General features: G+C 52.0%; 1 protein-coding gene across 1 annotated transcript; it reads right to left on the bottom strand.

The window, feature by feature from the left end:
- Positions 1-4,200: 4,200 nt before the first annotated feature.
- On the bottom strand, positions 4,201-7,773 carry NKX2-3 (NK2 homeobox 3). The gene is made up of 2 exons (XM_031682745.2): positions 7,219-7,773; positions 4,201-5,742 (listed from the first exon to the last, which is right to left on the bottom strand). The coding sequence occupies exons 1-2, from the start codon at positions 7,577-7,579 to the stop codon at positions 5,003-5,005; spliced, it is 1,101 nt and encodes a 366-aa protein (XP_031538605.1). The 5' UTR covers positions 7,580-7,773; the 3' UTR covers positions 4,201-5,002.
- Between the last annotated feature and the right edge of the window lie 15,350 nt (positions 7,774-23,123).

Below are 23,123 nucleotides of genomic sequence, written 5' to 3'. Positions count from 1 at the left end.
AGGTCAGCCCGGCGGCGCCCGGGAACCGCGAGGCGCGGGATCTCTAGAAGCCCTGCCGAGGGCGCCTGGGTTTCCCCTTCCGACCTTTTCCTCCCTGCAGCGATGGGTTAGAGCAGACTCGAGGTTTTGCTTGGAACCTTCCCCTTTCAACTTCCCCTTCGGTCGAATTCCCCACACCCAGCCAAGGTGCAAACCTCTGAAAAGTTTGCCACCCTTGCCAGCCCCGCCTGGTGCCTCCTGTCCCTGGCTAACCAGCCATGGCTCTGACCCACCTCTGTGTTGCTATTCTGAGTCCTCGGGCCTGTCCGGCTCTCCCCGCCACCTGGGTGCCTCCAAGGCACAACACAGCCCTGGGCTTCTGAATTATAGCACTGGCCTGGCCTATAACACGGATGCAACGCTTGATGCAAATCAGACACTGCCCTAAAGCTGCTTTTACACCGATCATCTCTAATTTTCAAAGCCAAGGTGATTGGTACGCGAGCATTTACATACATAAACGTTCACTGAGTTGTACACTTAATACTTGCTCATTTTACTGTAAGAAAAAAAAAACCCTACATGAGAGGTGCTATAAGCATACTCATTTTATAGAGGAGGAAACTGAGGATCAGAATGCTCCTAACTTACACCAAATCTTTACTGCTAATTGTGGTGGTGCTGAGATTGGAATGGAGGCAGCCTGACTCCAGAGTCCATCCTCTTAACCCCTCAAGATTAGGCTCTGTAGAGGAAGAGAAAAAAAAAGATGCTGGCCATCTAGAATCTATTCCACCAACTCCATCAGTAGTGCCTACCCACTTCTTGAGCCCAAGTCTTTGGATGGGGAGGGATGATCTACTTATTCAGAGAAGCAAGGAGGGTTTGAGTCAGAAGTGATGTCTGAAATCATAGTGTGTCCTTCTCTCTGTCTTAGAGCTCAGAGGGGAACTTACTTGATCTGCTCAAAGTCTCATGGGTCATTAGAAGGCCAGCCTGGATTTTACAATTACTCCTGGTTCACAAGACAATCAGTGAAGCAGCAGTTTGGGCCAGGGAGGGTTTCTTTCCCCCAGAGAGGGAGGTCAAGGAAGAGGTAGCTGTTAGTCAAGGGTTTTCACCCTCTGATGGCCAAGGCACTGGAACCCCAGTAACTGAGCAGTATAGAAATCTTTCATCGAAGAGATGTGAGCTATTTATACTTGGAGATTGCAGGATCTTGGGAAGGGTAGATATTGGGAAGGGGGCTGGTCCAGACTGCCTTTAAGTATCCCAAGACACGCAAACTACACAGAAGCCAATCCTTAAAACCAGCTCTGTTTCCTCTTTGAGAGTCACATGCCTCTTTTCCAGAACAGGAGGGGATGGATGCAGAGTGAAGGAAGATTAATGCGGGCCAGGAGGAAGCCAGGCAAAGAAGGTGGGGATCCGGCACTAGGGAGCATTTTGAGGCCATGGCCCAGCAGGATACAGACAAGGATGGGGAAAAAGGAGTTGCTTGCTTAGGAAACCCCCAGCGGAGCAATGGAGTCCGCTCCCAGAGACTTGGGTTCCTAGCGCACTTGCCGAAATCCCGTCTTGGAAGTGAGCGCTCCATGCAGGACAGCATCTTGATCACTGATCATACTCCTCACCTAGTGAATGTAGGGGAAGTTGAATTGGGTCCTAGATGCAGGTCCCAGATTTATCATACACATCCCAGGTTTCCAACGCCACTCCACCTGAGTCCTCGCTTTCTTCCTTATCCCTGAGTCTTCCCCAACCCTAAACTTTGTATCCTTGTATCAAGGTCGTCACCAAGTTCTCAGCCTCTTTTCCTAGGTTTTGAGCTGTTGGGCAAGGGGCGATGATCTCTTGGGGAAGCGATGTCCCCAGGCAGCATCATGGGGTACCCAAGGCAGAAGCATTCTCTGGGAATGGGCTAGGTGGCTCTGCCCAGGTAGGTTAAGAGTTTAGTTCTGCCTCTACTTTGCAGCTAGCACCCAATGCCAAAGTTCCACACCACTGGGGACATCCGCATTGGGGAAGGTGGCGCTGAAGGAGACTGACCCCGTGTTATCTGTCCGAGAGGGAAAAGATGCCAACCTGGCCCCCCTACAATCTCAGGCCCTCACGTGGAGGGAGAGAGACAAATAAATCTTTGCATGACATTATGTTGTGATATTGGAAAGTACCTAAGACTCTGATGGCACTTATGAGGGTGATTACCTCCACTTGGGTGGCTCAGGAAAAAAGTGTGGCCTTGAAGGAGGAGAAAGAGCTCACCAGAAAGATGAGGGTACTAGGGCATTTCAGACAAGGGGGTGGGGGGTGGCATGTGCAGAGAAGCATGGGAGACTCCAACAGCAAAGCACTGCTTAGGCTGGCTTCCTTTTTGTCATTCATGCATCAGCTTAATCTCCTCAACGTGGCTTTCTCTGACCACCTACTCCAAAAGAATCCTCCCTCCAGTACCTGGTTCTATTTCTTTTTTAGAATTTAACTACTACGTGTTTTTACATTTATTTGTTAGTTGTCTATCTCCCCACCACACACACCCCTTCAAATAAACTTCCTAAGCTTGAGGGAACAGGTTTTCTTCACCGTCCCCAATAGCCAGAACGGGGGAGTTCACCTATATTAGTAGTATCAGTATTAATGAATACTTTTGAATAGATCAAGGAATGAATGAATGAGTCCTTAGCGGCTGCAGCATTGAGAAACGTGTCAGGAAGCAAGAATTCCCTCCATGCCCTTAGCCTAAGCAACTTAAGGGAATATAATAGCTCCAGAAGAGAAGGCTCATTTGGAAGTGGACTTGGGGCGCCACGGTGGTTTAAGTGATGGTGGGAGGCGGTGTCCCAGCTCCAGTGCGACTTGAGAGAAGAAGGAACTGGCAGCTAGGAGCTGAGGGACCGGCAGTCCGGTGCACTAACTCTAGCCCGGCTCTGGGGTCTTTCTGCATCAAGAGAGGCGAGGGGAGGGCGTATCTTCGCCCCCCAGGCGCCGCCTTTCCAGCATCCCGCTAGGCCCTTTTGGACGCGTCCAAGCCTCATCCTGGGCGGTCAGTCGGTTTTGGAGGATTCCTTTGCCTGCCTCCCTCCCTCCCTCCCCTCTTTTTTCTTCCTCATCCTGCGAGGCTCTGCAGCTCTCCAGCCCGGCGGCCCCGCAGCACACTAGCAGCCCCCGCCCCCTCCTGTAAGGGCGAAATTGCTAAACTTGTAGCAATAATGACCCTGCATTCAGGCCGCCGACTCCCGCTGAACGTCTCCGCGCCCCGGCCGGCCGGGCCTAATCAGCGCGCCCCTCCCTGCTGCCCGCCCAGCCCCCGTCCCCCCTTGTCGCCCCCTCCCCCAGCGCACAAAAAGTGGGGAACAAAACCCCCGCGCATTTCTCTGTCCCTCTGTTGAGCAGACTGCTGCACAAAGCCCCCGCTCTGAGAAGCAATGGGGAACTCGGGGGGGACGTCAATCCCGACGCTCTGGGGTTTTTGTTCGCGCAGGGGACTTCGCCTTCCTACCACACCTTTTGTTCGGGACTCCAATAAAAAGCCATTCTTTCCGCACCTTCCCGGCCCGGAGCCGCCTTTCAGCAAGGCCCGGCCCCACAATGGCGCGGCGCTCTGAGGCCTCCCCATTCACCCGCCTTGGCACGCTCACAATCGGCCGTGTGGCAGCACAGCCCTCGCACAGGCATTCTCCGCAAGTGACAAGGAGCCGCATAAAGCCGCGGCCGCCGGGGGAGAAGGGAGGGCGGCCGAGGGGGAGAACTCGGCCGCCGTGGGGCGCAGCGCCCCCGGGCGCGCTGGAAGCCGGGGCGGCGGCTGTAGATGAAGCCGCCTTCTCGCCGCCTAATGCTAGGCCTGGGGGCGAGGTTTCCTTTTCCCTGGAGACCCTCGACATGGGACAGAATCTAAGCCTTGATTTAACGCAGACCCAGATACTAGCCCAAGCATCTGGGTGAAACTTGGGGGGATTACAAAGCCCAGGACCTCAAAAGACCTTGAGTCTCCGACCTGTCTTCCTTACAAGAGTAAAGAGAAATTAAAGAACAAAGCCTTGGGGAGACCAGACTTGAAGCCTGGGGGCTAGGGCAGGGGAGACCAGGCCTGTGATCGCCAGGGGGTACTGCTTTCCCTTGCGCATCTTTGCCTTCCCCACCCGCCCTGCTTAAAGGATCCTCTCTCTCTTACTCTCTCTCCTTTTTTTTTTTTTTTTGGCTAAATAAAGTCTGTAGCCGGCCAACGGTTTGAAAATATTGCACCTTGTTTATTGACTCCTGTAGTGTATGGCAGCGGGTGTGTACATGGTGTGTGGATATAGTTAGATATATATTATATGTGTTGAATACAGAATATGAAACAGAAAGGAAACCCGGTAACACCTTCGGTGGGCCACCAGGTCCCAGATTTGTTCAGCCCCCAACTTTTGATCTCGCTACTCTGGTTTTTCTCGCAGAGTTCTACCCCGCCTGACAATCCAGAAATCCAGGCCAAGGTATTCCTTGCGGAGGGCAGGCGATTCGAAAAGGAAAATGGACTGCGGTGTGGCGCTCCGGCCCCGCAAAGGGGGCAGAGGGTCTGTAGGGCCTGGGATTTTTCAAGCCAGGACGCCCATTTTTCTCTCCTTCATGCTTTTTCCGTCCTTGAGTTCTCTGTCAGTGCTTCGCGGAGGCCGCGGGAAGGCCGAGGGAGAAAAGCCCTTCTCGCTCTGGGAGAACCGAGCGGCAGCCAGAGTCCCAGCCTCTCGCACTCCTTTCGGAGCCAGGCTCGGGGCCATCATCCTCTCTGCACCCAGCCGGCTTTTCTGCCTTATAGACAGTCTCCGCGACAGCTACCGGGTATTTTCACCCCTGAGCCCCGTTCCCCAGGCGTCGCGTGAGCTGCGCTTCGGGGGGGCCCTGGGAAGCGAGACGTGTGTGTGTATACATATATTTATATTTTTAACGAGGGGACCTGGCCTTTCCTTGGATCCAGCCTTTCTCGCACTTCAGTCCCGCGGCGCCAGGCTGCGGAGGGGCGCCAGCCGCGTGACCTGACCAGTCCCTACCAGGCCCGGATGCCCTGCAAGGTGCCCTGAGCGCACGCGGCCCCAGCCGCCGCACCCTGATGCAAGGGCTGAGTGCCGCCACCGCCGCCAAAGCCGCCCAGGTTGTTCACGTTCACAAAGGGGCCGCCTCCGGCCGCACTGCAGGCAGGCTGCATGGCCGAAGCCGCCGCGCTGGCCCCGCTGCCGCCACCACCGCTACCTCCCGCCGGGTACGCACAGCCGTAGCTGCCGCTATAGGCCGCGGCGGCGGCGGCTGCAGCAGCGGCGGCCGCGGCGGCGGCTGCCGAGTTCCCATAACCGTAGGCGGGGAAGCTGTTGTAGGAGTAGGCGCCCGCGCCCACACTGTAGGGCGCGCCGTAGGCTGGCGCGCCGGGAGTGACGCACGGCTTGCCGTCCCGCACCAGCACCGGTACGGCCACGCGGCGCGGCGGCGGCGGGGGCGCGTGGGCGCCCAGCTCCAGAGACTTGTCCTGCCGTTGTCTCTTGCACTTGTACCTGCGATTCTGGAACCAGATCTTCACCTGCGTGGACGTGAGCTTCAGGCTGCTGGCGAGGTGCTCGCGCTCAGGAGCCGACAGGTACCTCTGCTGCTTGAATCTGCGTTCCAGCTCGAAGACCTGGGCTTGCGAGAAGAGGACCCGGGGCTTCCGGCGGCTGCGTGGCTTCGGCCTTTCGCTCTCCTCCGCCGCCTTACAGTCTCCAGCCGCCTCCTGAGGTTTCTTCAGCTGGCAGCTTTCTGCGGAAGACGCAAAAACAACAGAATCCCTTAGCTGTTTCTGCCCTCATCGCAGCTCTGGTTCAGAGCACTGTGGCCCTTTATGGTGGCAGCGCGGGGCGTGCGGTAATAACTGCCTGGACTTTTGGGAAAGTTTGTGACTCCTGGCTCCGTGGGACCCTGTGACAGCCCAAGGGCCCTCAGAATGCCCTTGGCGGGCGGAGGCAACACTCCGTGGGGACGGGTAGTGCGCATTTATTTAGAACTTAAGCATCTGCGAGAGATTACACTGTATTAAACGTGCGGCTCGGCGTGCTAATGACTATTTTCAGGATGAAAGTTAACAACAGTATTTGCAAACTCGTTTGCCTTCTACTCCGTCATGAATAGCTGAAGGTGTGAGGCATATTGGTATTTGGAGGTTGGTGTGCATGAGTTGCGCGAAAATCTTTCTGCTCAGAAATATCTGAGTATTACTCTTGTGTATTGTCCAGGGACTATTTTTTTTGCATTTAAAAGCCTACATTCACACAGCTAAATGTCTGCGTGATGACATCTGTGTTACCTTAGAAAAAGAAATTTGATTGACTAATGTAGACAGTTTCATGGCAATTTTAGGCCCAGGGGAGTTGTCAGAGCACAGGCCTTGTCTTCTGACACAACAAACTTCCTCTTGGGGAAAGAGATTCTTTGGTTCCGTCCCTCAGAAACAAACATTTCTAGGAGTCTTTATTCAGTTATCTTATTTCCCTATCCAATTCACCTCCCGTCCTACTTGAACTGCCGGGCTCTGACTAAATTCCGCCTGTTTTTCACTCCGCCCAAAGCCCTACAGCCTGGGACACAAAGCAAAACATTAACAATTTTTTTAAAAAGGCCGGTGCCCTAGGGGTATGAGTGCTGTGGTCGCCCGGAATTGACTGTATTCCCACACTCCATCCCACCATCCCCTCCCTCTCTGCCTGGTGCCATGGGTGCGAGGACTCTGAGTTCCAAACGAAGAAGTGAGGAAATAACCCAGCTGGACTCTACCAAAGTTCCTGCTCCCTGAGCACGGTAGGGACACAACCTGCTTAAACCGTCTTTTCCAAGAGGGAGCGGCTGCCCTGGTCTCAGAAAACTGTCATGCTAGAGGGAAAGGGGGAATGGTTCAGGCTCGTGCCCCTCTGGCTCTTGGGAAGACCAAAACTACTGTGTTGTTAGGACCCAGCAGCTGATCATGTTGCTTATCAGCATCAGGGCAGCAATAACTACTTTCCCTTCCCTCGGGGGCTGCATCGTCCCCCGACCTCTGGGGGAGTAGTTGGCAGAGTCACCTCGTTCTTTTCCCTCCGTCTTGCAGGCACCTGCACTTTGCAGAGCTGTAAGGCTGACCACAGCCAGGCATGACCCCAGACAAAGATTAAAGGAACGGGCAGCAGAGCTAGCAAGGTTTGCGGGCACTCAGCCATTCCTCCAGATGTGTGATGCGTTTCATTCCCCCCTCCCTCTACTCACTTTGGCTGCGGTCCCTCACGATTTCGGACTCCTCTTCGTGTTCCTTAGGCCCGCTGCACGAGTCTCGCAGAACCGTGTGGACATAGTTCTGGGGGCACAGTCCCGAATCCCCGTGGCCGTCGGCTGTAGCTAATGAGTTTAAATAGGACAGTTTCTCGCCATCTTCTTCCTCGTCCTCCTCCCCTCCGTCTGAAAATTGCGTCCCCTCAGCAGCGGCCAGCATGCAGGGCGCCGAGTGAAAGTGGTGCTCCAAGTCCGTCTGCAAGTGCGCGCCGTGGAAGTGCTGTTGCTGTTGCTGCTCCAGATTCAAAATGTCTTTGACTGAGAAAGGGGTGGAGGTGACCGGGCTTGGTAACATCATCAGGGCCACTTAATTGTCCAGACCAAATACTCAATAAATCCCGGCGGGGGCGGGGAGGCAGTGCGGCGGCTCCAGTTCTCCTTCTGGACTCCGCCGCTGCTGCCGAGTACGGCTTTTGACAGACGCGGTCCCACTTCAGTCTAAATCGCCTCCATTGGCCCGGACCTGGGGGTCTGGGTTTTGTTACAGCCACTGCAGGGACTGGGGCCGGGGCTGCGAAGCCTGAGTCCGGGGGTCGTGCGTCACGTCGGGGGCGGGGCTCTCGCCTAGGCCTCCCTCTCCATTGGTTCCAGCTCATGTGGACCACGCCCCCCTGCATCCACTGAGTCGGGGTGCCGTGGCGCTACATTAAGAAATAGACAAGGACTAGTATAGAGCGGCGAAGTCCAGGTCACTGCGGGCGAAGCTACACTGACCTGGGAACGCGAACTACCGATTCCCACCCTGCCTGGCCGCGCCTTCCCGGCCAGGGCCAGTTCTGGGAGGCTTCCTGCCCGCGAACCAACTGCCAGGAAGGATAGCTCAGGAGCGTGGTTTTTCCACCTGCTGCGGGGCAGGAAAACCTCTTGGCTTGTAAATACCCTGCACTGGATCCCCAAGGAGATGGAGTGTTTCATATACCTATGGATGGGCCACGTGTGTGTTCCCGCCTTGTTGACTTTGCTCAAGCTGTTCCCTCCACTCGGAACGTCTTCCCTGCCCTTGTCTCCGTTAGTCGAAAGCTGTTCTCCGAAGCTCTGCTCACATACCACCTCTTCGAAGGAATCGCTCCCTGATCGCCTAGCTGGAAGTCATCTCTCTCGCTTCTGAACTTGCAGCGCGTGTTAGTAAAGGACATTCGGCCCGCTTATCACTATTGCTATATTGACTGCCTGGCCTCCCCTGGTAAACTATGAGCCCCCGAGGCTCCTGGTTGCATTTGCTTTCGTAGCCCTTCCAGAGGCTGAACTAAGCAGGTATGTGAGAGACAGGAAGATGGAGTTATTACTGAACTTAGTTGTCTGATAAAGCTGGTTTGAATCCTGGCCTAGTGAGTGTATATATAGCCTTGGGCATTTCTAAGCCTCAGTTTCTCTGTCTACAAAAAGAAGATAGTAATACCTTTTTCAGGGTTGTTGCCAGGGATAAATGAGGCAAAACATGCCAGGAGTTTAGTGCAGGGCCGGCGCTTGTTAGTGCTCAATACGTGTCAACTACCGCTATTCTGCATCAGAGGTTAGGCAGTGTTTGTTGACTGCATTGATGATGACACGTCTGGAGTGCCACACACACTGGGCGGTTTCATACGGTCTTGAGAGCAGGATCTGTCTTCACAAGGGAGGTGACCCACCATGGAGGCCGTCTTTTCCACCTATTGAAATCGGGCCTTGACCCTCCGAGGCATCTTTCTAACTTCTCCAACCCGCATGTCTTCTGGTCCCCTCCTGCGGCTCTGGTTATTTTGTGGGCGAATCTATTTTGTGGGATCCCCTGATATTCTGGGAACTCCTCGATGGTGGGGATCATCTGCACAATAGGCATTCGCTGGCCACCACGTCTAGCCCAGAGACGAGCAGCAGCCCACAAAAAACCCGTGCGCAGCGCTGGCCTTAAAAAAAAATAGGGACAAGTTCTGGCCAAACCTTGTTGCTCCTCATCCAGCCTAGGTGGCCAAGATGTTGGAGCTTGGGGAACCCTGGCCTCAGCTTGAAGGGGCGGATGGAAGATTTAGGAACTGTGGACAACGCCTCCAAGCGGCGGCAGACACGAGATGGTAGTGGGGAATGAGAGTGGAGAGCTGTCATGGGGACGGCGGGGGAGGGGGTCCGCAACGGCGGGAGCAGTGGGTGCCCATGGCTGAGGAGAGAAAGAACAGCCAGTCGGGAGAGGGGAGAGGCGGGGCTGTTCAAGAGGGAGCGGAAATGGTGCGGGGAGTCTGCCCCTGGGGCCGCCCGGGGAGTTGGGATTCGTCTCAGGCCACGTGCGCCGGGGACTACATAGGTGGCGGCGACCTGCAGCCCTTGGTGAGCTGGGCTTTGCGTCAGGACTACCATCTCAGTCGCAGGGGCGCCTGGTGCCTTTCTACTTTGAATTCTGAGACTACTGACGCCTCAGGCGGAGCCGGCGTCTCCAAACCAGGCCGCGGAACTGCAGAGAGAAGAATGCGCCTGCTTTTGCTGCGGTTGCGAGCGCTCCCGCGCAAAGACCCAGAGAGAAGGTGGGGGTGAGTGCTGGGCACTGCAGGGTAGGGGTCCTTGAGTGTGTACGTCGCGGTGGCATGTGGAGTATAAAAGAAGGAAGCTGCCTCTAGCCCCATTCTTCACTCTTATTTCGATGGCTAGACTGTCGTTGGGAATGTTTCTGCTTCCCCTTTGGTCCCCCAATGTTTTTTTGCCTCTGTGGCTGATTTTCTTGAGTGATTTCAAGATTCAGAAAAAGAAAAAAAAAAGGCAAAAGCTACGGAAAATATCTCTCCCCAGTTTCCAACCGAAATCCGCATCTCTCCTTGCTACCACTCTTGCTTCTCCACGGTGCTTCACTCCCAGGGTTTCCCTAAGCTCATCCCCAAGAATCCCTATCTTAGAATCCTTGGCCTGGGGTGCCGGGAACACGGAGACACTCCCACACGCCCGCTGCTGCCTTCCCGGGTCCACCGAGTTGCTGCCTTCCTGAGCACGCAGAAGGCTGTCTCCCACCTGCAGGCCCGCGCGGTTCGCTCTCCTCCAAGCCCGCTGCCACCACTACCCTGCCAGGTACCCTTGGCCCAGGCATGAATGGTTCTCTCCTGAAGCCCCTGACCAGATCGCTTCTCCGCAGGCGTCCGCCGGACGCAGTTCAGGCCCTCAGAGCTGGAGGCTCGTGAGGAGCCGGAGTGTGAGGAACACAGGGGAATGGGCCTAGTAGGCAATTTCTATGCCCTGTCTATTTTTTCTCTTTCCACCTCCAGCTCTGCTGATCTGGCGGGCGGAAGACTTCTACCCGTTTACCTGGAGCTGATTTTGGCCATATGCTCTGAGCAGGGACCCGGGACGCTCCCTTTGGTCTGTCTGCTTCACCCCGCAGCGGAGCTTCCCTGCAGGGATCCCCGCCAGGCCAATCACATCTAGGGAGCCCGCCTTTCCTCGGTCCGCAGCAACGACGACCGAGAGCGAGTGCGCCGCCAGCTGCGCGCCGCTGTCCTGAACGAAAACGCCAGAGCAGTAGTTACACGTAACAGCAGCGGTCGATTCTTGAGGGTCACTTATCTGAATGTGGAATCTGGTTCCAGCGCGTATCCAGTTACTACCGCGTTCTGGGGGTATTTGCATTCTCTTGTCGGAAGAGAGGATCTTTGAAATCCCAGAGCTGTGCTCGACTAATAATAGGTTTTCATTCCAGACAGTTTAGCTAATTACTGTCAGATAAAGTAAATATCTTTGCATCCGTGGAAGCGTTTGGTTTTATTTTAGTCGAGTGTATCTGCATACACTCGGTTTTGTCACATTATACATTTATACGTCTTTCTCCTTCCTCGTATGATTAAAGATAGTAGTAAAATGATGACAAATTATCTGAAGAGAAGTGCTATATAGATACATAGGCTATATATAAACTTACACCTTTTAAGGAGAGAAGCCACATGCTAATCATTACAACAAACATATTTTCAAATAAAAATGTAGTGAATATTTGAAAACTGTAAAGTGTTCCCATAAATTAGTCTTCTTGACACAAAAATTGCTTAATATATGTATAAATATAGGCAGATAGTTGATCATTTTAATCATATATGCCACTGCTTATGCTGGTACTCTTCATCTGCTTAAATTGCCATTTAATTATATAATCATGGCTACCAAAAAAAAGTTGAAAGTTATTGTGGCAGTTATTGTCACCTCCTAATCTAAATGTAGTAGCACAGTCAGAAGTGATTTTCTATTAAGGCATGAAAAACTAAGATGAACTCAGCTAGCCCAAACTATGTGATAACATTTCAGGTGAATGTTTTTCTTTGAATTCTCTTTTTTTCTTTCTATCCTACTGTCCTTTCACTGCTCTCTTAGAAATTTCATTACTGGTTACCTTACAAAAAAAAAAAAGACGAGAAAAAAATATCCTCTTTTGCAGGAGCACTAAATAGGTTTTTGTTCTTTTGTTGCTGCTGCTGGCATGTATATGTGTATGTATTTTAGTTTGGTTTTTAGTTGAGAGATATTAGAAAGTTATCCAAATTTTTCAGCAATCTAGAGGCTAGTGTTTGGGAGAAGGGTCATATTTTCTACTTTTAAAGAAATGTCTACTAGGTACATCAGTCCCAGAAAACATTAAACTGATCTAATTCCTTGAGAGGAATTTTTTCCTCATTTCACAAATTTGGTAAGAGATTTTAAAATGGCGTTTTGAGCATTTTAGCTTGTTTTTGTATTTGTATGGCATTTGTATAAATGCCAGATTTTCCCAGATTGTGTTTGGAATTGAGTTTTCTAAATAACCCACCACTTCCCTTCTCTGGGAGAAAATCAGTCCAAATTCTGTAATCCCTGTAGTTCTTTGTAAATTACAGGCCCTTGCTGAGGAAGTGAGTTTCGATTTCTTAAGGAGAGGACCTTTCAAACCTATGTGTATCTGCCCAACTCCAAAATACTTTAAGTTAACAATGTAAATACAGCTTTCGTCACCAAAAGCAGTTCTGTTTTGCCAATAAAACACACAGGTCAGAAAAGCTAACTTTGTTGAATGAAAGTCAATATATTTGCAAACAAAAACACCTAAATAAAAGACATCTATACACAGACATTTATTTGTATTATTTGCGTGTGTTTTGGGGGAGTGCTGTGAGCAGTTTTAACTTGGGGATTAAACTGGAATTCTGGTTGCATTCTTTACCTTTTTTTTAAATAAAAAAAGTGTGAGTTTAACTTCCTGTATCGAAAATTCAATGTCTTTAGACCTTTTAAAATATAATCTGACTTCAGAGGAACGGCAGCAGACTTTGGCGAATTAATTCACTTAAACCAGAGCGCCTGCCTGTTCTAAGCACTAAGAGTTGCGGGTTGAGAGTCGGCAAGGGGTGTGGTTGCATCGTCCAAGAAGCAGAGATTCATGAATCTTCCTAGCTCGATCTTTTCAACTCTTTTTCAACCACAAACCGAGGGACCTTGGCCTCCTCGGACGCAGAACTCTTTTCCCCAAATCTCCCTGGGGGTCAAGTTGGAGCGAATAACTTAAAACCATTTAAGAACGAAAAAGACCTTTCTCACTTGGAAAGAAACGTTCGCCGATGTCTTGTCGCGTAAGTAACGACTTATATCCCGCCCTCGCTGTGTTCAGCCTGGAGTTCCCGGTCTTTGGTCGGCACCTGGAGACCGATTCCCAAGGTGCGGCAGGACCTTCTCTCCGTCAGTGGGCGACTGTGTCTGCGGGCCTAGCTGCGCGCTTGCCCTTGGTTCCCTTAAGCTCCGGGAGCACCGAACAACTACCACTGCCCTGGCGACCGTCCCGGCTTGCCTGACCCTGCGGGGATGTTGGGGGTGGGAGAGCGTGGGCTGCTGGCCTTGCTCAAAACTCGCCAGGGACCCGACCGACAAGAACCGAGGCCCCAGGCGGCCGCGGCGCACTGGGGCGCACAGCCACAGGGATAGAAAGCGTGACGCGCTGGGGTAGTCAGGTCCCGGCCGGCAACTCGAGGCCGAGGGACCCGGCAGCCTCGCCCTGCGGACACGCAGGTGAGTCAGGTCGGAGTTCAAGAGTTCAGTGGCCTCGAGGCTCCGGGGACCGTCAAGTCGCCGGGCCCTGCTCCTCCCTGCAGCCAAGAGCGCCGCGTCTCCAAGTCCGTGCACTTGGTTCGCGCTGGTTGCGGCCGGGAGTCCGCGGCTTCTCCCGGCGCATCTTTCTTCGGCGGCCGGCCAAGAGCCCGGCGGCCCTAGCGAGGAGCCCCGGGGAGACGCGGGCAGAGCGTCTGTCATTGAACCTGCCTGTAGGCTCCCAAACTCCGCTCAACCTCTCCGCACTCCCACCAACCGGAGAGGACGACTTCCTTACCTCTCGCGGCTCGCGACACTCGGAGACCCTGTAGATCCACTGAGTCCTGGACCCCAGAACTTTCGTGGCCTTCCTCCTCCTCCTCGAAGCCAGTCTGTTCCCCCTTTCGGGACCATTTCTCTTTCACTGGGCCCATCTCTTACTCCCCCACTCCGTCCCTTCCTCACTCTCCCTTTTGCCTCACCACCCTTCCCCCATGTCCTTTCTCCCTCACGTCCTCCCCCTCTCTCAGGACTCCCTTCTAGCCCAGTCTCCACCCCCACCCCCATTTCACTCTTTCTTATTTTTTCACTCCCCTCTCCCTTCCCCTATCTTATTTCATTCCCTTTGCTCTTCTTTCTGGCTCCTGCACTCCATCACTCTCCTGCTTTTTGTCCCTGGACCCAGCAGGTGTTTGATACGGAGGGAATCAAACACATCTGCCTTGCACTGGAGGGCCCCACTCCTTGCCCCAGACCCCTATCCCCCATTCCACCCCTGTGCTTACTCTGTCTCAAGAGCTGCTCATAAAAATGCTCAAGCACCCCTGGGTGTGTGAAAGGGACACTCCTCTGTACCCTGCTCCAGCCTGTAGGACCTTTCCCACTTCCCAGCATCTCAACTCCCAACAGCCTCAGTTATGAGCCTTGACAGGTCTGTGGGGCTCCAGGTGGCGGGTTTGGCCACCCTCCCCGTGGAAATCCCCGCTCCAGGCAGATCCTGCAGAGCCTCCATTTCCTTCTATTGTGGCAATCCGGAGAGGATCACAGGGGAGCTGAAGGCGACCATAAGGCCTGGGCCCCAGGCATCCCTTGAGAGCACAGATGGGGGCTCCTAGACCAGGGCCAACCCCCTCCCCCACTCTATACAGGCAGAACAGACTGAACTAACCTTCCCTTCTCTGTTTCCTGCCAGCCCTGCTTTCGATTAGGGGGCTGTTTAGTCTTGAGATCACCCCAGCTGGGGAGCATTTCAGGGACTGCTTTAAAATGCAGGGGCCAAATCTGAGAGGACAGTGGGATCCCTGGTTCTCACGCTAGCCAGCAGGGGCAAGGACTGAGCACTCTGTACTTGTTTCTGGCCCACTTTGCTGCTATGGGACTCACTAATGGGGCAACTGAATCAGTGGCCTCTGGAGAAAAGAGAGGGTCTGGGGCCTTCTTCCCTATGAGTCGGGCTACCCAGCTGCAAGGTAGGCAGCCAGCCAACCTTTACCCTTTTACCTCTCATATGCAACCACTTTTCTGAGGTTGCATCACTTTGATAAATATGTGTTTCCAACAGATGGACAGAGACCTGACATATATGTTTCTATGGATTTATCTTTCTCCTCGAATGGAATGAAAAGGAAGGTGGTTTCCTGTGTGAACACATCAGCATGTGCACACGTGGATAAGCATGGGGAAGTAGGCACTCAGGACTCCCTATAAATGTAGCTTCCACATTAGTGCTCTCCTTTTTCAGAGAGTGTCATCAAAACAGGAGGACTGGGCTAACACTCATTCTGAATCCTCCTCCCTCCCTTTTTCCTCACAATAATGTGAATTACTGGTGGTGACATGAAATTTGGAGAGAAATGTTTATACGATCCAAGATGAAAACTAGCTTCCACTATAATCAGATGCATTATTTCCATACAGGCAATTTATAGGATCATTACAATTAGTCTTGTACAAAGTGGTCCCATAAGGACCTGTCTAAGTTGAAGAGAAGAGGGAATAGATTTTAGTACCAGGGTTGTAATGACGGTGTGTGTTCTTGAAAGTAATAAAAACCATATTGAAATTATTCTGCAATTTATACTTTAAAAAATCCATCCCCCATTAGTATAGTAAAGAGGGTGGCCTGTGTTATGTGTGTGTACATAATTGTGCCCACACACATAAAGTAAGTGAACATGGATGCTGGCACTATGAATGTTTTATACTTCCCACAACCACAACTGTAAGCCCGTTAGCATGTATGTGAACGGATGTACTCAAACCTCACAAGAATGCATGCGTATGAGTTGGCACCTATGATGCCCTCCTCGACCAGGAGAGCCCATAGAGTAAGAAGACTACATTTGGGGTAGGGCCCAGGGAAGACATGCTTTTCTTTAAATCATAATCACATCTCATGCCTCTGTCTTGGGCCAAAGCATTGACCCTGGAATCCACCAGAGAGGTTTGGAGCCGGGTCCTGCTGCTTTTGTAGTTTTGTGACCTTAAAGCAATCCTTCAACCTTGCTAAGCAGTGATTTTCTCACCTATAAAAGGAGATAATAATGATGCAGAATATACAGGCCTGCAGGAAGGATTAAAGAAATGATGGAAGGAAAGCGCTTACAGAGCCCTCATGTGTAATAAATGTTCTTGTGATGGTGGCTGAAGGTGGATGTGAGGGGTGGTTATTAAGCTCCAGGAGGGAGACTCTGAATCTCTCCTCCACTGAGCAGCGATCAGAGAGCACGATTCCCAGGTGAGCTACTTTTTATCACTTGGGGGGAAAAGTACTATTTAACCATCTATCAAATTTTATGCCCTTTTTTTTTTGGTCTGCAAATAATGGAACTAGTTCTCTTAATAACTGGAGTTTTAGGATATACTCTCTGAACCACCAACAGCCTCTCTCTCTGCCACTCCCACCCTCTGGAATCGCAGCAAACAAATATAGCTTCTCGCTCCCACAAATGCATCATTTTTAGCTGCAGTAAACAAATCTCCAAAGTCTCATGTCATTGTTATCATGTTTAGATAAAGATCTGGCCAATTAGTGTCCTCACAGGAATGTAAATAAATCAGCTGCCCCAGACCTACCCTGGTGGTGGGTGTCCCTCTCCCACCCCAGGCAATGCCGCACTCTACCTCTCCTTTTTGGTGTGAGCAAGAATGTCTGGCCTTTGAATTCAATTGGTTTTTAATATCTTCTCTCCGTTCCAGATCTGCTGTGTGACTTCAGGCAAGTCACTTACCCTTTCTGAGCCTGTTTCCTTTTCCATAAAGAGGCTTTAGTGGTGACTACCACTTAGAGTTGGGAGTGGGCAGCAGTAATAATAGAAATAACACTGCTGGTAACAATTACAACAATAACACTATCACCAGCAATGGTCATATCGATAACATTAGCTACTGTTCATGGATGGCTTTCTTATAAACACACGGTATGGCTCAGTAATTAAGAGCCTCCTCACTCCCCAACTCCCACATAAACTGTCAGACTGTGGGCAAGCGACCTGGGTAGGGCTGGGAGACTATGGGTATGAAGATCAGAGAACAGCGCCAGGCATTTTGTCAATGCCCCCTAAGTGCCCACAATTGCTACTGTTTCTGCTTCTCGCAACCGTTCTTGTCTATTGGTGTCTGTAACCATTTTACAGAGGAGGAAACTGAGGCTAAGGGGTGAGGTAACTTGCCAAAGGTTGTAACGTACCTTGCCTTCCACATTCAGCTCCCTCTCTCTGCCCTCCTCCCTTTCCTGGGCAGCCCCAGGGTTACTAGGCTGAGTGTCGCACACGGACTCTGTTCTCTCCGCTTTTGCGAATTCCTGCTTAGTGCTCGACAGTTCCCCCTCCCCCCTCCCCAGATGTTCCTGCAGGGCCCAGGCAGTAGTCCGCAGTGACCAAGAAGAATGTGCCCGGGTGGTGGGATTGACTGGAAGCTGCCTTAAAGATAAACACGGCTGGGGGTGGGGCGGAGCCGGGTGGAGCCCTCTCCCCTGCTCTCCCATCTGCGCACTCTCTGAGCGGCTTCCTTTCTCGCCATCTCCGTCTCTGCTTTCTCTCCAAAAAGAAGGGCTGCCAGCCCTCCTCTCTGCCTTCTGAGACGCTTGCCACGGAGTTAATACTAATCGTGATAATAAACTTCCCACCGGGTAAACAAAGCGTTCCACACTCCTGGTGGTCACAACATCCCTACGAAACACATATTCTTGTCCTTCCCCCCATTCAATTTAGAGCCATGGAAATCGAGGCCCGCAGAAATGAAATGACTAGTCCAAGGTCACAGAGCAGGTAAGGGGTGAATGCAAGACTTCCAGACCCTTGCGCTAGACGCTGCCGCTCCACCGCCTGGGTTAGGGCGTAGGGGTGGGGCTGCAGGGAACGTTCTGCCCCAGCCCGACTCCAGGAACTAGCACTCCAGGGCCACTTGCCCTCAGGGAAACCTTTCCCGAAAGAGCGTGTGGGGCCCTGAGGTGACCCGCTAGCCAGAACACCTCAGTCTGGGAGTGGCTCCTCCTGGGCCTTGGCGTCTTCCCTCCGGGAGCCGCGTCTGCAGCCCCAACGTCATAGCAGGGCCGCCGGATGCCCACCGAGGCCTCCGAGAGCGTCGCGAGGCACCACTCCCGATCCCTGGGGACAGGCTACAGGGCTGTTCGAGGTGGGTCCCCCCCTTCTGTTCCGACCTCTCAGGCTACTCTGCCCACGCCCTCCGCAGAAGGAACTTCCCACTGGAAAGCAAACCACCGCAGCCCGGCGGGGCCGGGGACACGCTGGAGCCAGGCTCCAGCCCCTGGAAACCCGGCCCGTCGCAATTTGAGCAAGTGCCTGTACCTCGGGTGTGCGCGCTGCGCTTCCTGGGGCAGAGTGGTGGGTTCAAATTCTGTCTCCGGGCGAATTCCTTACTTCTGAGCTCCGCTTTTCTGGTCTGTAGAACTGGGAATACTCAAAGTACTCATCTCAGGTCGCTCTGAGTGTTAAAGGAGATCAATTCTGTTAAGTACTTGGTGCCTCGCACAATAAACCCTCAACGAATGTTAGTTTATTATTATTAACTCGGGGACTAGTGGAGGCTGACTTTTCTGCTTCTGGGTGTGAGCTCTGCGTTCCTGTGCGCCCCGAGGCTGCGGACGCGGCCGGGAGGAGCCCGGCGCCAGAGGCTGGACACTTAGGCGCGCAAATCTCTGAAGAAGAGCGGGGTTTACCCGGCGGCGCGGCGTTTGGGGCTGGGCTCCGGCGCTTACGTGAACTCGCGAGGCGTTCTTGGCGCGTGCGCCCGTCTGTCCTGAGCCGCGTGCGTGTCGAGGCCTGTGCGTGTCACGAGCCTGGTCCCCGCTGACGCGTCTGCGGGGACCTCACCTGCGCTCGATTTAGATTTCGGCGGAGACAAGAGCCTTAGGTTTACCTGACGGATGCGTGGTGTCCACGCTGTGTACACAAACCCAGCGAGACTGGAGTCCCCGGTGCTCGGCATCTGGCTCATCGAACAATTTGCGCTATTAATGGTTATTTTATTTATATCGTTAGAATTGTACCCCCGGGTCTGTTTACACCAACGTCTGGCCGTCCTGGCCTCAGTGTTTGGATAGGGGATTACACTAATGGATGGCCAAATGGGAGGGGAGAAGGAGGCGCGGCTGGAAACCGGGCTCCGGGCGGCCATGCAGGGTGGGCCTCCAGGGAGGAGGGAGCAGGCCTCTCCTGGGCTCGACCTCTGACCCTGGGAGGGAAGGAAACGTGTCTGCCTGCGATAGGAAGCCTCGGCCTCCGGTGGGGTGGAGGCTGGAGGTGTCTGCTCCAGGGACGGGGTGGGGAGGGGGGCTACCTCTCTTCCCTCAAGGCCGACTCCAAACTCGAGGTCGTCCCGCTTGGGTGCGTACACGTCAACAAGTAAACAAGACCTGGAGCTACCGGGATGGCGGCCGCTTTGATTCACCCTGGCGACCAGTTTAATGCTTTGGCTTCTAAATCCGGATTATGGCTGAGCCCCGGGCGCCTGGCGGCTGGCGGGGTTAGCGGTCCCTTCAAAGGGCGGCCGCCCAGCGAGCGCGCAACTGCCCAAATCGGAGAGGCCCCACCACACCCAGCCCTAGGTGCGCACCTGCAGGTCACCTGAGCAGTCCCGAGCAAAACGCGGCCTGGCCACCCAACGCAGTGCGAAGGCCTGCCATCTTGCAGCGGGCAGGTGTCTGGGATCTTGGCAGCGTTCAGCTCAGCTCGAAAAGGCTAGGCCTAGAATTACAGGCTTTGGAGCCAAATGTCTTTGCTACAGGGCTAGGGTTGATGCATAAAATTATCTAACAAACATTTAATTAGAATTTACTATGTGCCAGACATCATGTCAAGCATTTTTACTCTCCACAATAATCCTAGGAACTATTATCCCATTTTACAGAAGAGGAAAAAAGAGGGTTCAGTAATTTACACAGTCTCATAGCTAGTGTCAGAGCCACGACACTAACTGTGAAGTCGGGTTACAAAACTAGTGCGAGATTGTGCACTAGTTTGGAATCCAGCTATAAACTATGGACCCTCTCTCCCAGAAGAATGTAACCGTTGGCCAGTAATTCCAGGGACTTCACGGAACCCCTTAGGCCCTTTCACAGACCTTTGATTAATGGCTTTGGCTTTACAGGTCATACAAGTCGCATTTGATTTAATTTGTTGATTTGAACAGAGATTAGTAAGGTAGTACGTTTTAAATTTTGTTTTGAGGGGTAGGTAATTCGGTTTATTTGTTTGTTTATTTTAATGGAGGTACTGGGGATTGAACCCAGAACCTCGTGCATACTAAGCTCACGCTCTACCACTGAGCTATACCCTACCCCCAGTAAGATAGTACTTTTTATATCGTTTTATAACTGAACATTCCTGAAGCTCAGAGAGGTAAAGTCACTTGTTCGAGATCACAAAGCTGGTAAATGTGGAGTTGGGTTCGCAGGTCTTTGCATTCTAGAATCTTAATGCACACCACTTCTCCAGTCTCCCCAGACCCCTAAGTTCTCCTTTCTGTCTCGTCCCTCTTAGCTCTCACTTTCTCCCCTCTGGCGGGCGGGCGGGCGGGCGTGGCGCTAGTCCTTTGGAGGATCTGGGTTTTTCTTGGGGGCCCCTGTGAGGTCCTCGGCTGGCGGGGGCTCAGCGCCAGGACCCGGTTGCCCTGTGCTCTGTGGGCCGCGCTGCCAGGACGCGCGCTCCGGTAAACGGTTTATCTAAAGACAACTTCTGTTTCTCGTTCGCTGTCGGGAGTTGCCCTGCAGCCAGCAATGAAAAATGTGCCTTTTCCCGAGACTCTGGCGCTGGTGATTTATGTGGGAACCGTCCTCACCCTCGAAGCCTGGGCTGCTCAGCCGGGCCTAGAGGGTGGAGGGCAGGGGCCTGCCTGGAAGAGAACCTGGTGCCCCGGCCCTCCCAGCGCCCGCTTTTACGGCGCCCCCCTCCACTCCTACCTCCAGGACATTTTACAGCCGCTCCCCCAGGAAGCTGAGCGCTTTATCGCGGTAAAGTAAACACCATTATCCTAGGTCCATTAACACGGAGATTTTGGCGTTGTAAATAGAACTCGAGAGAGAGAGAGAAGAGCAGCCCCCGCGAACTCCCTTGTAAAACGGTGAAGGGTCTCCAAGATTTATGGCCGTTGATTGGCCCCTCAACCTTCTAAGAAATCCCAGTCTTGACCAAAGCCAGGAGGTGGGGTATTCCTCCCGGCCTAGAAATCTTATCCCGGGTGTTAGGGGTTGGAAAGTAGGGAGTCCCCAGGACGCGTCTAGCCCAGTCATTAATTTTCTTTTAAGTTACAAGTCCAGGAACGCTGGTTCCTTTCCGGTTGTGGATGCATAGATAAACTCTGCAGCTCCCCAGGAGCTCTTAGCAGAGAGCAACCAGTGGAGATGGTGCCAGGGTCCAGGATGCTTGTGTTCCAGGCTCCTTCCTCATTTGTTAACTGGATAGTGCTTTCAGCAGCTACTTAGGAGTCTATAAAGCACAGGAGACTTGTCACTGGTGGGCACTGCCCAGACACCTTGTGACCTGGGGCTGTCATTGTACGGCCTTGCTTTTGCTTCTCTTTCCAAAAGGAAATGCCCACCTTGTTTACTCTTGGGGCAGCCTATATATGAAATCAAGTAAGGATGCACACAGCAGAGTAGACAGCCCTAGCTCTCCACCTCTCTGAGTTTCTGTTTCTGATGAGTATCTAATGACCTGTTCCAGGAAGTTTCTGGTCATCTAGAGTGTGGTTTTCTCAACTTCTCAAGTCAATATTTATATTGACAAAACAGTTGATTTTGAACTAGGAAATGTGTCTCGGTTTGATTGAGAAAACAAAGGGACAAGTTCTCCAGGCCAAGGGAAGCTTCAGGAGAACCCCACCCCTCCGAACCTTTGCCAAGGTCACTTTGAGAACACAGTCCATTCTGGGAGGTTGCTCCTTCAGCCCCAATAATTTAGTCATTCTTGTGAGAGTTGAAGGGTTGGCTTTGGGGAAGGAACAATAGAGGAAAAACAGGCAGCAGGAGGATGCCAGAAATTGGTTTTGGTCCTTTGGCATAACTGGCTCTTTCTAGAGCAGGGACTTTTAACTCTATTTTTCTGCGTCAAAGACTGCTTTGATAACTTTTGACAGTCTGGTGAAGCCCATAGACTCCCTCTCAGAATAATATTTTTAAACACATAAAACACATAAAATAAAACACATATAATGATATTGAGATATAGTTATCAAAATCTTGTAAAAAAAAAGTCATATAGTAATATACGTGCTGCTTTATTGGCTCATTAAATAACAAAATCTAGTGGCAGGTCTAACAACCATAAATTCAATGTAGTGATGAATGTAAATGGAATGTCAAGGTATCTGCAGCTGCAGTAACGTGCTATGACAATGTCAGTGGTTTCTGTTGGTGACAAAGTCACAGGCACTGATACTACCGGGTTTGTTGCCTACATTCAAAAGTGACGGAAATACTAAATTACAGTTATAATTAATCAGAATAAAGATATTTTCCCCTTTTAACCTCATGGACCCCCTGAATTCTATTCTCAGGTCCTTTGGGAATCTATAAACTGTCAGGTTATGAACCATTGGACTAGGGTCAAAATCTAGATTACTTCATCTCAAAGAGTGGTCTTTGGATCACCTGCGTAAGAATCTTGTAGGGGTGTTTGTTAGAAAATTCTAGGGCCCCTTTTAAGATCTATTCTGTGGGTGGACCCAGAAAACTGCATTTTAGTTAATTAATTAATTAGTTAGTTAATTAATTAATTAATTTGCAAGGGGGTAACTAAGTTTATTTATTTGATGGCGGTACTGGGAATTGAACCTAGGACTTCATGCATGTTAAGCATGCACTCTACCACTTGAGCTATACTCTTCCCAAAAGCTGCGTTTTAAACTGAATTCTCAGAGGACTGTTTTCACACAAAGTGTGAGAATCACTGCTTCTGGACTTTACCCATTAGCATCAGCACTTCAGTTGGCTCCTTGGGTAATGAAAGGAAGATCCCCTAGGAGAGCTGAGGGGTTGGGTGGGAAAGCAGGGATTCTGGGCAGAGGCTCTTCCATAGAGACTAATTTAAGGTGGTGCACATGAACTTAGTGGGCAGAGCAAGCTGGGGCATGGAAGAATACCAGGGAAAAAAGCTGGAATGGGACATTTTGGTAAAGGGTACCAATGTGCTGACAGAGGCTTTGGAAGAAGTTCAGAAACGAACTGGTTCAGTAGCAAGTAATGTCCCCGGGGGCCCTATGTAGACTTCTCTATCTGCTCTTGCATTGGCTTCCTTTGTGCTTTCAGGTGCTTTGAGTTTTTAGCTCCTTTACAGAGTCTTCCCTTTGGAGCTTTCATTCATTTACTCACTCACTCTCTCACT

Source organism: Vicugna pacos, chromosome 11, assembly GCF_048564905.1.
Source record: "Vicugna pacos chromosome 11, VicPac4, whole genome shotgun sequence".
Classification (NCBI taxonomy): Eukaryota; Metazoa; Chordata; class Mammalia; order Artiodactyla; family Camelidae; genus Vicugna; species Vicugna pacos.
Note: the sequence above shows the minus strand (reverse complement) of the source record. Positions and strands in the feature narration are given on the sequence as shown.

Coding starts and splice junctions, on each gene's coding strand:
- NKX2-3 (XM_031682745.2), bottom strand. CDS start 7,579: ATGATGTTACCAAGCCCGGTCACCTCCACCCCTTTCTCAGTCAAAGAC. Junction 5,743..7,218: donor CGTGAGGGACCGCAGCCAAA/GTGAGTAGAGGG, acceptor CGTCTTCCGCAG/AAAGCTGCCAGCTGAAGAAA.